The 13,380-nt window shown below is 36.4% G+C and overlaps 3 protein-coding genes across 3 annotated transcripts in view; all 3 read left to right on the forward strand.

Annotated features, from left to right (window-relative positions):
- Positions 1-3,115, forward strand: part of LOC109824128 — a 7,079-nt gene extending 3,964 nt beyond the window's left edge. The window contains exons 5-10 of the mRNA XM_020390656.1: positions 98-184; positions 363-462; positions 1,004-1,202; positions 1,333-2,427; positions 2,514-2,698; positions 3,062-3,115. Of these exons, the coding sequence (XP_020246245.1) occupies positions 98-184; positions 363-462; positions 1,004-1,202; positions 1,333-2,427; positions 2,514-2,698; positions 3,062-3,115 (1,720 nt within the window). The remainder of the gene's footprint in view (positions 1-97; positions 185-362; positions 463-1,003; positions 1,203-1,332; positions 2,428-2,513; positions 2,699-3,061) is intronic.
- On the forward strand, positions 4,031-9,119 carry LOC109823643 (nuclear speckle splicing regulatory protein 1-like). The gene is made up of 4 exons (XM_020389939.1): positions 4,031-4,334; positions 4,647-4,769; positions 6,484-6,702; positions 8,276-9,119. The coding sequence occupies exons 1-4, from the start codon at positions 4,161-4,163 to the stop codon at positions 8,672-8,674; spliced, it is 915 nt and encodes a 304-aa protein (XP_020245528.1). The 5' UTR covers positions 4,031-4,160; the 3' UTR covers positions 8,675-9,119.
- The window catches only part of LOC109824130 (protein SMAX1-LIKE 3-like), a 5,387-nt gene continuing 3,289 nt past the window's right edge, over positions 11,283-13,380 (forward strand). Inside the window, exon 1 of the mRNA XM_020390657.1 lies at positions 11,283-11,335. Within this exon, the coding sequence (XP_020246246.1) occupies positions 11,283-11,335 (53 nt within the window). The remainder of the gene's footprint in view (positions 11,336-13,380) is intronic.

A 13,380-nucleotide genomic window follows, 5' to 3' on the forward strand; every position in this document is an offset into this window, starting at 1 on the left:
AAAAAAAAAAAAAAAAAAAAAAACCCCACCCAAAAAAAAACTAACTTGTACGGTTTGGTTGCCCTGATTGATAATTGATTAATATTTTTCTACACAGATCAAATTTTAATCGTCTAAATTATGAAGGATTTTACACCTTGATTTTGGAGAGGGATGAGGAAATCATATCAGCAGCGTCATTGAGGTCTGTATATTTATGCTTCGTCCTTGTCTAAGAATTTACATAAATTATGCATTGGAGTTTACGCTTCATTTTGCACTATAAGCTATAGGCATCCTTTTATTTCTTATCAACTTTTAATGAGCTCATAGCCAAGTCAACAGGCTTTAAGTGTATCTTTCTTTCTCTTCCCATCTTACAGGCTTCATGGGACAAGATTGGCGGAAATGCCTTTCATTGGTACTAGACCTATGTACCGGAAACAAGGCATGTGTCGGCGCCTTCTTAGGGCAGTTGAAGAGGTATGTATAAAATCTTCCTTATTAGTTTTCTTTCTTTACTACTGTACTTTTATCTTTAACAAAAATTCATTTCTCAATAGTCATGAATGAATACTTCAGCTTCAAATGAGTTTTTTCTTTCTGAAAATTTCTATGCTAGATTCTTCTGCCTTTATAACAAGATTTGAATAGGGTAGATATGCCATATGTGCTAGATTATATTGTCCACAAAACATCAATTGAAAATTCTTGAATAATAATTCTAATACAATGACATCTAGATAGACTTCTGAGGAATATTTTCATGTAGAATCTCCTAACAAGGGTATACCTACTTCGAGGAAAATCAGTGTTTTAATTTGCTAGCCGAAAACTAGCAAAAGGTGATCTTTACTATCAACATTCAAAATTTTGTTTTTTGCTCATCAGAAGAATCACTTGCTCAAAACACTTATCCTTTTATAGCACAAGAATAATAAAGGGTTCTCCCGTCAAATTCAACTTACACTAGAAAGTTTCCATCTGTTTTTGGATGTGTAATCATGCGTAGTTCTTGCGGCAGATTCTACGTTCACTACATGTGGAGAAGCTCATTATCCCTGCCATACCAGATATGTTGGAAACGTGGACTACGTCCTTTTCCTTTAAGCCTCTGGAGCCATCTCATAAGGAAGAAGTTAAGAATTTGAGTCTGATGGTCTTTGCGGAGACTACTCTGCTGCAAAAGTCCTTGCAGAGAACAGAAGCATTTGTTCAGGATGGTAATGTCTGTGCTTCTATATTATTCTTTGATTCTCTTTATGCATCAATAATGTTATTACTACCCACGACTCGTGGTTGTCTTTAAATTTGACTTATCGGAATTCTTTTCTGGGGTTTGCTTCCTTGCAGATGTTATGCCTGTTGATAAGGGTATCAGTTGTAAAAACTTACAGGAAAACTGTGAACTGCAGAGATCTTTTGGCGATCAAATAAATGGCAGAAGTAATTTTGGAAGATTGGAGAACATACAGGAAGCTCATGAACCGCAAAAATCTTTCGGTGATCCGACAAGTAACGGAACCTTCTCTGGAAGTGAGATAAATATGCAGGAAAGTCATAACTCGCAGAGATCATTTTGTCGTCAGATAGTTGCTGGAAGACAGCCCAGAAGTGGAAACAACATAAAGGAAAATAATGAACTACAGAGATCATTTGTTGAGAAGATAAAAACCAAAAGTGATTTGATTGATAACGGTTTTCATGGAAAAAACAAACAGGAAAGCCGTGAACAACAAAGATCTTTTGATGATCAGATAAATACTAGAAGCCATTTTGGAATTGCCAACAATATAGAGGAAAGGCATGACTTGGAGAGACCTTATGGTGCCAGTTATGGGGAAAACATACACGATAGTTATGAACTTCAGAGGTCCTTTGCTAATGAGATATATACAAGAAGCCATTTTGAAAGTGAAAATAACATTCAGGAAAGTCATGAACTGCAGAGATCCTTTGCTAGCAGAAATCATTTGGGTTTCAGTTATGGGGAAAATATACAGGATAATTATGAACCACATAAATATCCTGGTAATCCAGGAAGCACCAGAAGCCATGTTGGAATGAGGAACATCCAGGAAAGTGAAGAAGTGCAGAGACCTGTTGGTGACAAGATAAATAACAGTGGCCACTTTGTATTTCAGAGACACATAACGAAAGAAAATGAAATGGTTAAATCTTGCAGTGATCAGAAAAATACTATCGACCTTTTCGGAGCTGCACCTGACTGGTTACTCTATGAGCGCATTTTAAAGGGACAGATTGATCCTCCATCAGAGATTTGTAGAATTCTGCCTCCAAATACTTCCAGGGACTCTATTCCTAAAGCTTCGTCTTGCCAACATACACTTGAAGGGAACATCGATCCTAATAGTTGCAAGGGATCTATACCCGAACCTTCGCCTTTGCAACCAACATTTATGTCACATGTCAATGCAGGCCAGCATTGTCTACTTCGCCTCTGAAAATTTCCACTGGATTCGCTTCTAATGCTTCACCTTCCAAATGCTCATTTATGCCAAATGTCAATACAGTATGTCATAATTTTATCTCTGAGGCTTCCCCTTTTCAGCACACAGATATATCAAATGTCAGCACGGTTGCTCATAATCCTACAGCAACGCCTTCTCCCTTTCAATCCGCAGATGTTCTTCTAGACAGTGAACCTCTAGAGCAATGTCAGAATGTTGACGAGGTGAAGAAACTCCAGTTGGATGCTGTAAGGTCCAGCATTTTATTTGACGACTTTCTAAGTGCCACAGGCTAAAATGATTTGTGCTGCACCAGTTTTGTTTTGGCTCCCTCAAGACGATTAATTTTGTTCAGATACTATCATTTAGAAGCTGTTTAGGTTTCATTTTTGTGTCTTTGCATTATGACTGATGATGCAGATGTCAAATATTATTACTTGTTAAAGAACAGTTCATGGTATTCGCTTGAGGGCAGTTCCTTTTTGTAGTGTATTATAATTGATGATGGACTACTCTCTTCATTTTGGGACGCACATTGTTCATACCTTTATTTGTTAATACTACTAATTTCTATTTACTTGAGAAATGTTCAGCTGTGTTTCTATTTTAAGGGCTGGTTAGTATATGCTGCAATTGTAAATGCAGCAAATGTTGCAAGAAATTAAGCTCATTCTGTCATTTGGATATTTAAATTTTTATTGTAGGAAATATATTCAAAGCAAAATCTAGTAATTGATTGATAAGTTGTTGGTTTTTTTTTTGGCATATTTTGTTGTAAATATGTACTATCAAAAACTATGCGATTTTATATATGTATGTATGTATGTACGTATGTATATAGGTATACATACATATATATGTGTGTGTGCGTGTGTGTAATCCAAAATGTAAACTGGTGTTCATTTTCTAATTGTTTCAACTAACTTGATGAGGTGAAATTATTTTATTAATTTTTCAATCAATAAAAGAACTTGCAAAATTTGGTACTGAAGCAAATTCTGTGTTTTGAACTACATTGTTGCTTAGTAGGAATCCTACAAGAGTCGCCCCTACAAGAATATGATAATTTACATTATTGATAAAATAACTACAATTTCTAAACTAACCCTCTAATAACTCGAAAACGGTGTAAATCATACCATTCTATATAGTGTGATCTGGTAGGATCTTGACTCCTGCCAACTACTGGGAACATAATTTTTTCAAAAATGATACAGGCACACCTTGTGCCACACCCTCAGCCACACTCCCCTCTCTCTGCTACAGTAACCGGGCCCGCATGAGGTTTATAAAATAAACCTCATGTAGGCCCGGTTACTGTAGCAAAGAGAGGGGAGTGTGGCTGAAGGTGTGGCACAAGGTGTGCCTGTAGTGCCACTCTAATTTTTTTACTTCGAATTTTTTTTTTAAGGAGAAATATTTCGGAACAAGCTCTAAGGTTAAGGCCTACCAACGGGCCCATTTAAGTGGATAGCCTGTAATGACGTTGTAAATGGGTTGTGAACAGTCAAGGACAGGCCCAGTATCCACATGGAAACCGTAATCCTCAAAAAGCATTTCCCAGGATTTACCCTCACGTCTCAACCCCTTTCTTCCTCTAATAAAAGTCCCCGCTTCTTTTGCCCTAACCCTTCAAAAAAAACTCTGATCACTGATTCAGCTAAAAAAAAAAAAAAAACCCTACGAAATCCTTCTTCTTCAATCCGATCGATGAAGAAGTACGGACTCCAGCTTCGGATTCCTCCGGCGCAACAGAAGCAGAAGTCGTCGAAGCCCCCCGTTGCTCCTCCTCCGGCCTTCGCTTTCAAAGGCGACGACGACGACGAAGACGACGTTGAGAGGGAGATCTCTCGCCAAGCGGCCAAGACCAGAGCTCTTCAAAAGGTAATTTACTGTTAAATTAGGGCTAGCTAATTTCAATTTAATACCCTAATTTTTTTAAAACCAAGTTTTAACTTTTATACCCTAGACTTCAAATTTGCTCGAAAAATAACCCAAAGCTTCAAACCTTAGTCATTTGCGTGTGGATAATTGAAGAAATGGACTAAATACTTTTCCAGGGTGATGACTTCAGGTGTCAAAGTTAAAAAAAAAGATTTAAACTTTAGGGTGTTAAAGTGCAATTAACCCTTTGAGCTATTGATTTAATCTCCTTTTCTTTTATTCAATAGCATGAAAATTGCTCTTTTACTGTAGGTAGAGGAGGTGCACAAGAAAGCGCTGGAGGAGGATCCATCGGTGTTTGATTATGACGGGCATTATGATGAGATGAAGGAGAAGATTGCACGGCCTCGCGTTCAGGATAAGACTGAGCGAAAGGTTTGTTTTCCTTTGTTGTTTGATTTCTTTGCGAGTTGTTTGATTTTAAGAGTGTTGGCGGTGGAACCGTAGAAGATAACCTTGAAATTCTTTTAGAAAACAAAAACTTCGATCCTCCTTTGATCAGATTTTAGTAGCATAATTTTAAGAAGTTTCAATGTAAAGGCGCTATACTTCCATAAACTATAAGCTGTCCAGATGAAACTTGCCTCGTGGAAAAGCAATTCTCAGCTCGTCCCCGTTCACTAACTGATCCTCTTAAATTTATTAGCCAAAGATTTCAAGCAGAAATTTTTAGAAGTGCAAGGACAAAGCATCCAAGCCTGGTGCATAACAGTCGGGATGGAGGGTTTGATGTGGATGATCCCATTACAATGAAGAAGCGATTTTTTGGGACTGAATAGAAGTGGATTGCCTTAGTGTCCTCCTTGAAAATCAGAACACCTTCCTAACATCTTTTTCCGAACTTGTTTATTTGTGGCAAGTTATAATATTTTGGTGTACATAGTGTTAGAGATTGGGTGGTTAAAGTTATGGTTTTTTATGGTTAACCCTTTGATTTGAGGAGATTAACAAAAACTACTAGATGGTACAGTCTAGGTTATTGTAGCCTTAACTAGCATTGGCTGACTTCTGTGGAGTATATTATGCTACTGCCTCCATAATGCATTTGAAAACTTGCACCATGATCGTGTACAAGTACAACTAGTTTTTTTTTCATGCTGATGAAATTCATAATCTAGCCCTTTTTCATTGGAGCAGAACCCCTTTGTGAAGCATGCCTTTTAATGTACTTTAGTAAACTTTTTAAAGGGAAGTGATGATTAGTTGATGTTTCAGATTGCTCTCTTTTATGTGAGTGGCTCGGATCAGCTTTATCGAAGCCTTCCACTTGGAAAAATCTACTGAATTATCTGTCAATCGGGTATCTGCACGTGAGCTGCTACTGAAGTTTTAGCCAATGATATTATAGGCAAGGTATAGGCTAGAGAGGGGTGATAGGCTAGAGAAGGTTTGAGTTAACCGAAGATGAGTTGGAAAGAAACTTATTTGTATACAGTTCAATCGTATGAATTCCTCTTGGCATACAGAGTCTAAGAGGGACAAAACATAATGTTTATATGGGAAGTTGCATTTTACATCGGTGACGTTAAAAGTCAAAGAAATAGTTGGAGACCTTCAATAATCAACATATTCTTCTAATATTCAAATGGATATTTCCAGAGCTCCACACGTTTACTGGGGAGTAAGAGTCAAAAGTACTTGCACTTAGTTGTTGGATTTACATTTTCATGGTTCTTCTGAATTGTTTAGTGTCAAACATCTATTAGTTACTGACTTGATTACAACCTTTCATGAACTATATATCTTCAGCTTGTGCTTGACAGCAGTCACCACTTCTTTTGGATGCTAATTTTAGGATCCTCAACATTTTATCTGTTTTTTGTTATATTTATTAGTTTATTATGGATTTTTAGTTCTATGGATGAATATTAGTAGCTCAAATGTAGTGTCGCTTTATGTCGCAGTAAAAAGTGCACGAAAGCAGTGGTGTAAAAGCCTAAGGATCCTCATATTCTTATGTTAGTCAGTTAGTTGAAAGATATTATTACATAGAACATGAATTTTGTTACAATTATTCGCTCAACATCTTATATGTTCTCTATTTGCATTTTTGTGTGTTTTTCAAGTTTACCCTTACACTTTATGACAGTCAAAATATATAGAAACACTGATGCAAAAAGCAAAAGAGCGGGAACGTGAACATGAAATAGTATATGAGAAGAAAATATTGAAAGAGAGAAGCAAAGAGGATCACCTCTTTGCTGACAAGGAGAAGTTTGTAACAAAAGCTTACAAGGAAAAGCTTGCAGAACGTGCAAAATGGCTAGAAGAAGAGAGATTACGCCAACTTCGTGAGGAGAAAGAAGATGTAAGTTTAATTATCTTTTCATTGTTTTCATTAATACTGTCACCGTATGAATATAATAGTTGATTATTTGCAAAACATCACATGATTTCTTTCGCATTTTATTTTTTTCTGTTGAACTGTAAAACGGGAAGTTCTTCAGATTAGGGGTTTAGTTTATTTTCTATTTCTAACATATATGCCATTATTAAAGTTGCAGTTCCTACTTCCTTGTAACTGCCCCTTAAAGCAGATGTCTTGCCAATATATGTCAGTTAGATATAATCGACATTTTTTTACCTGTCTTTCTTCTTTAGTGCAATAGATTGCTATTGTCTGTTCTTTATATTTGATCACCTTCGCTATGCACAAACTTGGTGATATCTCGCAGTCCCGTGGACCTGAACCTGTGCTTTCAATTCAACCCCGCCTCTTAGCTCTGAGCCACTCCTTGGTGTCACGTCACATTTATTAATATATATTATGGTGACTTGAACATTTTATTCATTGACTTTCTGTCTTGATCATTCTAACCAATTGATTAAAATATCAACACCTCAGTATTCGACCTGGTTGAATTTGTTTCCAGTCCTAGTTAGGATTCAAGGTCTGATGTTGCAGCTGATGCAACTATAATGGTTCTTGATGCAATCTACTCTTGAGTCACTAAATTTGAGTTTTTTTTTCAGTCTTTAGGTGGTTATTTAGAGAAGAGGTTAATTCTAGATAAGCTAGAAAGTTATTTGGTAGAGATCTTTCGAATGAAATTTAACTGGACAGTTGATATCTACAATCTAGTTGTTTTACCTCAATTAGGAGCTTTAGTTGAACAGATTTGAAATGCAATCTCTAAGGATGTATCTGCATCTCATGCAGTGTAGCTGTGCATATTGAAGCTGTCATTTTTGGCTGTTGTTTAGGCATTTTAGTGGATTTTTCAATACTGCCTCTTGGTTGCATGAGCCTATACTACCACTCCACGGATATGTTAGATTTTTAATACCTGCCGAGTGTTTTCAGATGTATGGAAAGCTATTTTTTCATTCACAGTATCCTCTGCAAGGAATTAGGTACATCTTTAAGAGGAATGATGGAAGGTGCCAACTGGTTGTATAATGTTGCTAATTCTTCATGGAATCTAAGTAACACCGTTTTTAGTTGAATTGGAACAGAACTGAGATTAGAAAGGAAGGAGATAAATTGGGTTAATGATGGCCTATTATTGTCTGTTTTGATATGTTTTTTTTTTTTGCATACGACTGTTCATTATTTTGAATCTAGTTGCACTTTGATGCAAGTCCTGAATAAATTCCAACCTCAACCAGGCGTGTGGAAAGTGGATACCATAATCTCCTCACCCTACACTACACTTTCCGTTGTTTCATATTCCATAACCCTTAAATTCCTGTTTCTTGTCTCATTTTCCCTTTCTCTTTCACTTCTGAAAAATGAAGGCATGGCTTCACTTTCACAATGCTACCTAATATCCATGAAGCGACCAGGATGATCTTGTAAAGAGCTTATCAGATTTGGACGTTGTTGGATTCAACAATTTTGCACTACAGTTAGTGTGAGCTTACCATGTTTTGTTGTCCAGGTAACCAAGAAGAAGGATCTGAGCGATTTTTATTTCGGCCTAAACAAGAACGTGGCATTTGGTGCTGGGTCCGAAGAATCTACAAAGCCTCCTTCAAAACTAGAAGGAACAATCGATTATAACCAACAAACTGAAGGCAGCTCAAGACCTAAAGTAACCACACATCCTGCTCAAGAAGCAGAGAAGGTTAATCTTCAAGCCGAGCAAAAATACCATACTAAGAGTCAAGACACAGCAACTGCGTCCGAGGTGGGTGCTGAAAATGTGCAAGAAAAAGCCGAAACAACTGAAGAAGAGCCACCCAAGCAAACCGCAGAAGTATATAAGAGAGGTGAAGATGCAGTTGCTGCCGCAAGGGAGCGGTTTTTGGCTCGCAAGAGAGCAAGAGAACAATTGTAAAGCGAGGAGGTTGTGATGAAACCGTGGTCCTTGTGAATGGTTGTTTGTGACATTGGTACAAGATCATGTAAAGGTGGCTCGCTTATTTCTTGTTGGTCTCCCGTCACATATTAGTTCTGGTAGGATTCATGAGTCATTTTTGAGTTGAATTGTCAAGAAAATTGTCGAACCTGATCCTGGTTATTTCTACTCTCCTGCTGCTGACGCATAACGAAGCAGATTATACTAAGCCCAACTGAACTTTGTTCCTCTTAGATCTCCTGTGGTATTATTTGAGGCGAAATTTTATGAGTCATTTTTGAGTTGAATTGCGAACAAAGCGAGGCAGAGATTATGCTAGTGCGAGTGATCTTGGTTCTTTGGTCTCATCTATAGAATATGCTTGACCAGTATGTGTAAAATCTCCTCATGCCTATCATTGTGTATATTAGACATATTTGTTACCTTTTCTTAGCTTTTGTATGTCTTGTACGCCCAGTTTGGGTTATATGTACTTTCTTCTTTATCGTGAGAATTTATTCATTTACGCCCATATATCTGATTCTGAACCAACTTGATGTTATTCAACACATTTTTGATAGAAATTAGAAATTCAGCCATTGATACCCATATATCTGATTCTGAACCAAATTGGACCGCAACCAAAAAAAAAAGGGCCCCAAAAAAAAAAGAAAGTAAAAGGAAAAAATAGGCTGATTATGATGATTAGAAAGAAATGGAGGTACAGCGTCGTCACCTAGCGCAAGGAGGAAAAACTAAAAAGATCACATCAATTAAGCTTTTACTTACCCTGTTGCCATAGCAGTAATCTCCACTAAGGCACTAACCTTTTTTACCCCCTATCGATCTCTAATAGCTGTACTTTTCGCCATGAGAAGAGTGTGAGATAGGTTAACTCCATAAGCTTTTTAGGGTGACAAGCCTTTCTTTAATTAAGTTTTTATTTTTCTCTCTTCTATCTAAACTAGTGTGAACACCCCTTTTTTTCCCCCTGCTACAGTAATCTCGGTTTTAACTATTACAATATTTTTAAAATTTTTGGGTTGCTACAATATTCCCGTGTGTAGAAATAATATTTTTCAAAGAACAATGGCTGGTTTCATGTTTGCTACAGTATTAACGTTACTGTAGTATTTGCTGTGGTATGAATAGTGAATCTTGGGTTCTCCCGTTTGTATAGAGGAGTAGATGTTGATTTAGGCAATGAGAGATTAGCATCCTTCATCTCAATTATGTTGCTTTTAGTCACGTGGCCACATATAAGCAAACAAGCCCCTTTAAGATGCTTGATGAAGATGGCATTAAAATGAGGGGAACTTTTTAGCAGATAATGCCACATAATGCTTTTAATGTTGCTTTGTAAGGGCGCTTTACTTTAAAGACGGCCCCTGAAGTGAAAGAGCTCGATTGGAGACATAAAGATACTTGATATTGTTATTAAAGACTAATGCTAACACTCATTGCCAATTAAACCCCTTACTTTAGTAGAATTGCCTACTATGTCCAAATCATTCAACAGTTGGTAAACAGTTAGGGGGGGAAATTCCTTTAATAGTATTTCTCTTCTGTATTTTAATTTCACTCCTTTTGTAGCATCGCAGGGTACTTTTACCTTCCTAATTATTAAGGATACCCTTTTATGTGTCTTTAGGACCATCTAGGATCAAAACTTTTGACTGTGACTAAGATTAGTTTGAAAAGAAAAAGAAGCACATTTTGCAGCTTATAATAAAAATGACCCAGTTTTCGAGAGAAAAAGAGAGAAGATAAATAATAATAATAATAATAATAATAATAAAGCCTAATGTTGTTAAAATCTTTTCTAGACCTTAGTAGCACATTCTGTTTCGAATACGAGTCATAATTTCACAAACTCCTCGCAAGAATTAACTTACAAAGTAAGCTAATTAAGCAACGTACGTATAATGACATAGATGTTATCAGCATGCATATATAATCACACTGAAAAAAGTGTCGGGAATAGAGATCCGCTGGTCGTGTCAAAAAAATTTAGTCGTCTAGGATGTTATATTTTTGTTTCTTGTAGTACGAAAATAGTTTAGCGCTTATAGCATAGTTATCGCTAATCTAAATAACCTGACAAAACATATGTCCATACGTATTACGGTATGCATAACTTTTTCTCTTTCTAAACACATGATCAATGAGTCAAATTCCTATCAATCTCTTTTACTTATCATGATCTTTTAAATTAAAGCTGTTTTCATTATATAAATATCCATAATAAATGCAGATTTATGTCAGGGTTTGATCCATGATAATTGCGCTTATGATAATAAAACAAAGAAACGGGAGATGAAAAGATGATTGAGGAATGAAAGAAGATCTCTTGGTAAACGTGCACAGTAATATTCGTGATTAAATTGGTAACCCCACCAATTCTAAGGTGGAGCACTGCTTTCCATGCAAAATTGGCACGCTATTGACGACCGGTCGCCGACACTTAATGGTCCTTAACAAGGTAAATATCCTTTAATAATTTGTCTTAGTCCTCCATTAAAAAAAAAAAAAAAGGCAATGCGCCATTACAAAATCTGGCCCCAATCTCTAAAAACACCACTATAATGGTATGATTACTTAACCAATCATGGTCGTTATGATTAAACAAATAATCATTATGTTTGCTACGTATAATGTTGGGTAAGTTGGAAAAAACCTCATATAAACTACAAGGATTTTCTCAATTAATTATTATAAATCATTCGTTTCTCATGGCATGCTTTTTTTTTTTAACAAATGATCCTCTTACCGAAACGTGGCTCTTTCATATTAGATATATGTTCAAAATAAAAACCTATGATCAATTATTCTAGTTACAGTGTGTTTCATATGCTAATTGCTAACATTATTTGGAAAATTGTGATCAATTATTCAGCTGTCTATTATAACTATTTCCAGCCACCTTGGAAGTGACCGAGTTATTCTGTTCACTTGGCTTTTACGGAAACTGTAGACAATTAAAAGCTTGAGCTTTTATGAGAGAGAGAGATTCTATGCTAAACTGCCTATGGCTAAATATCCATTTTATGGGCTTTTTTTAAGGCCCTCAGTGACCCTTTATTCCTTGTTCTTTGAGTCCACAAAGAAAGAAGCCGTACACAGTTCCCGATTCTTTCTTGAGCAGAGTTGGACCTACGTTTTTAGAGGAGATAAATTGGTGACAGTAATAAAATAGATTTTGTGGTTCATTTTTGTGGGCCCAGAAAAAGATGCAAGTGAGAGAAGGCCCACTTCCTCTCCATGCATCGTATGCAAATCATGCTGCCGGGAATCAAGATTTTCTTTCTTTATGAAAGTTCCATGAAATCTTTTTCTTAGTCAAGATTAGGGGTGTGCAACGGTCTGGTTCGGTTCGGTTTTTTCTAAAATTTGAACAATCGAACCAAACCGTCTCTAATTCAAAACCGAACCGAATTGTTGCAAGTCGGTTCGGTGCGGTTCGGTTCGGTTTGTTCGGTTCTAACTTCATGAAACTTTTTATCAAACAACAAATTGTGTTAAAGAAAAAAAAAAGTTATCAACAAAGTAGGAGATTATGAAGCATTACACATTGATATAATGATATTGTTTTCAACCCATAATGATTCAGAAAATTAGTTTAGGGTTTGAGTTTTTGACTCTTTGGGGACGTGTCGGGTAGGGTTTGAGATCAGAATGGGTAGTATTACACTATATTCGGTCGGTTCGGGTTAAAAAGTTTTCAAACCGACCCGAACCGCCCTACTCATAAAACCAATTTTTTCGGGTCGGTTCGGGTCGGTTCGGGTCGGTTTTTTCGGTTTGGACCAAACCATGCTTAGCCCTACTCAAGATTCTACCTGTTTTACTAAAGAAACACAACATAAAATAAAAGTACAAATTACACGAAGAAATGATGAGCTACATTGTTACCAAAAAAAACATATGATGAGCTAAATTAAATTCTAAGAATGCTCATTACCTGATAGCACAGAGCTCGCCATTGTCCAAGTGAAACAACAATGATAATGGTCCGTCCTGATAAAATAAGCAATTAATAGAAGATATTAGTATATATGCTTTTATGAAAAGAAGTTTAACTGTATATTGAGTTTACTCTAAGATCAAAATAAAATCTCACATTAATTTGTATGACGACTCATGATACTTATTCTTTTAATTTCCTTAACAGGAAAGGTGGAATATCACCGCAAGTTTTCATTCAAGAGCATCCAAATATGAAGTGCAAGCATAATAACAACAACAGAAATGGTTCACAAAGCACACACAAATATTATCACACGTTGTTTTTGCGTATGCACGTTATTTGTTGGTAAATTTTTTGGTATAATGAAAGTACGCACATAAGAGGAACACGCGGATTGTTTTTCCTGTGTATAATAGCTCTGAACGCTGATGATATATAAGAAGTTCAACTTGGAAAGATGCATGCAATTGGACCCTCAATTTAACCTCCCCTACAAGTAAAGAACAGCCCCCACCACATCCATTAAATAATTAAATAAAAAAGATTTTTTTTTTCTTTTTTGCCCCCTCAACAATCCTCTCCCAATTCTCTCTTAACCCCTCAAAAGCAAAATAACCAAAGGGTTCCTAAAAAGCATACAACCACTTCCCATATACATACCACCCTACACCATCACTCCACACTCTCACACTGGAGAGAAAACATATTACATTGACAACCCACCAACACTCCCACTCTC

The sequence above is a fragment of the Asparagus officinalis genome, chromosome 9, assembly GCF_001876935.1.
Source record: "Asparagus officinalis chromosome 9, Aspof.V1, whole genome shotgun sequence".
In the NCBI taxonomy this organism is placed as follows: Eukaryota; Viridiplantae; Streptophyta; class Magnoliopsida; order Asparagales; family Asparagaceae; genus Asparagus; species Asparagus officinalis.

Excerpts from the sequence above, each read along its gene's own strand:
- LOC109823643 (XM_020389939.1), top strand. The coding sequence starts at position 4,161 with ATGAAGAAGTACGGACTCCAGCTTCGGATTCCTCCGGCGCAACAGAAG. Across the intron at positions 4,770-6,483 it reads AGGATAAGACTGAGCGAAAG|TCAAAATATATAGAAACACT; the intron begins GTTTGTTTTCCT and ends ACTTTATGACAG. Across the intron at positions 6,703-8,275 it reads TTCGTGAGGAGAAAGAAGAT|GTAACCAAGAAGAAGGATCT; the intron begins GTAAGTTTAATT and ends TTTGTTGTCCAG.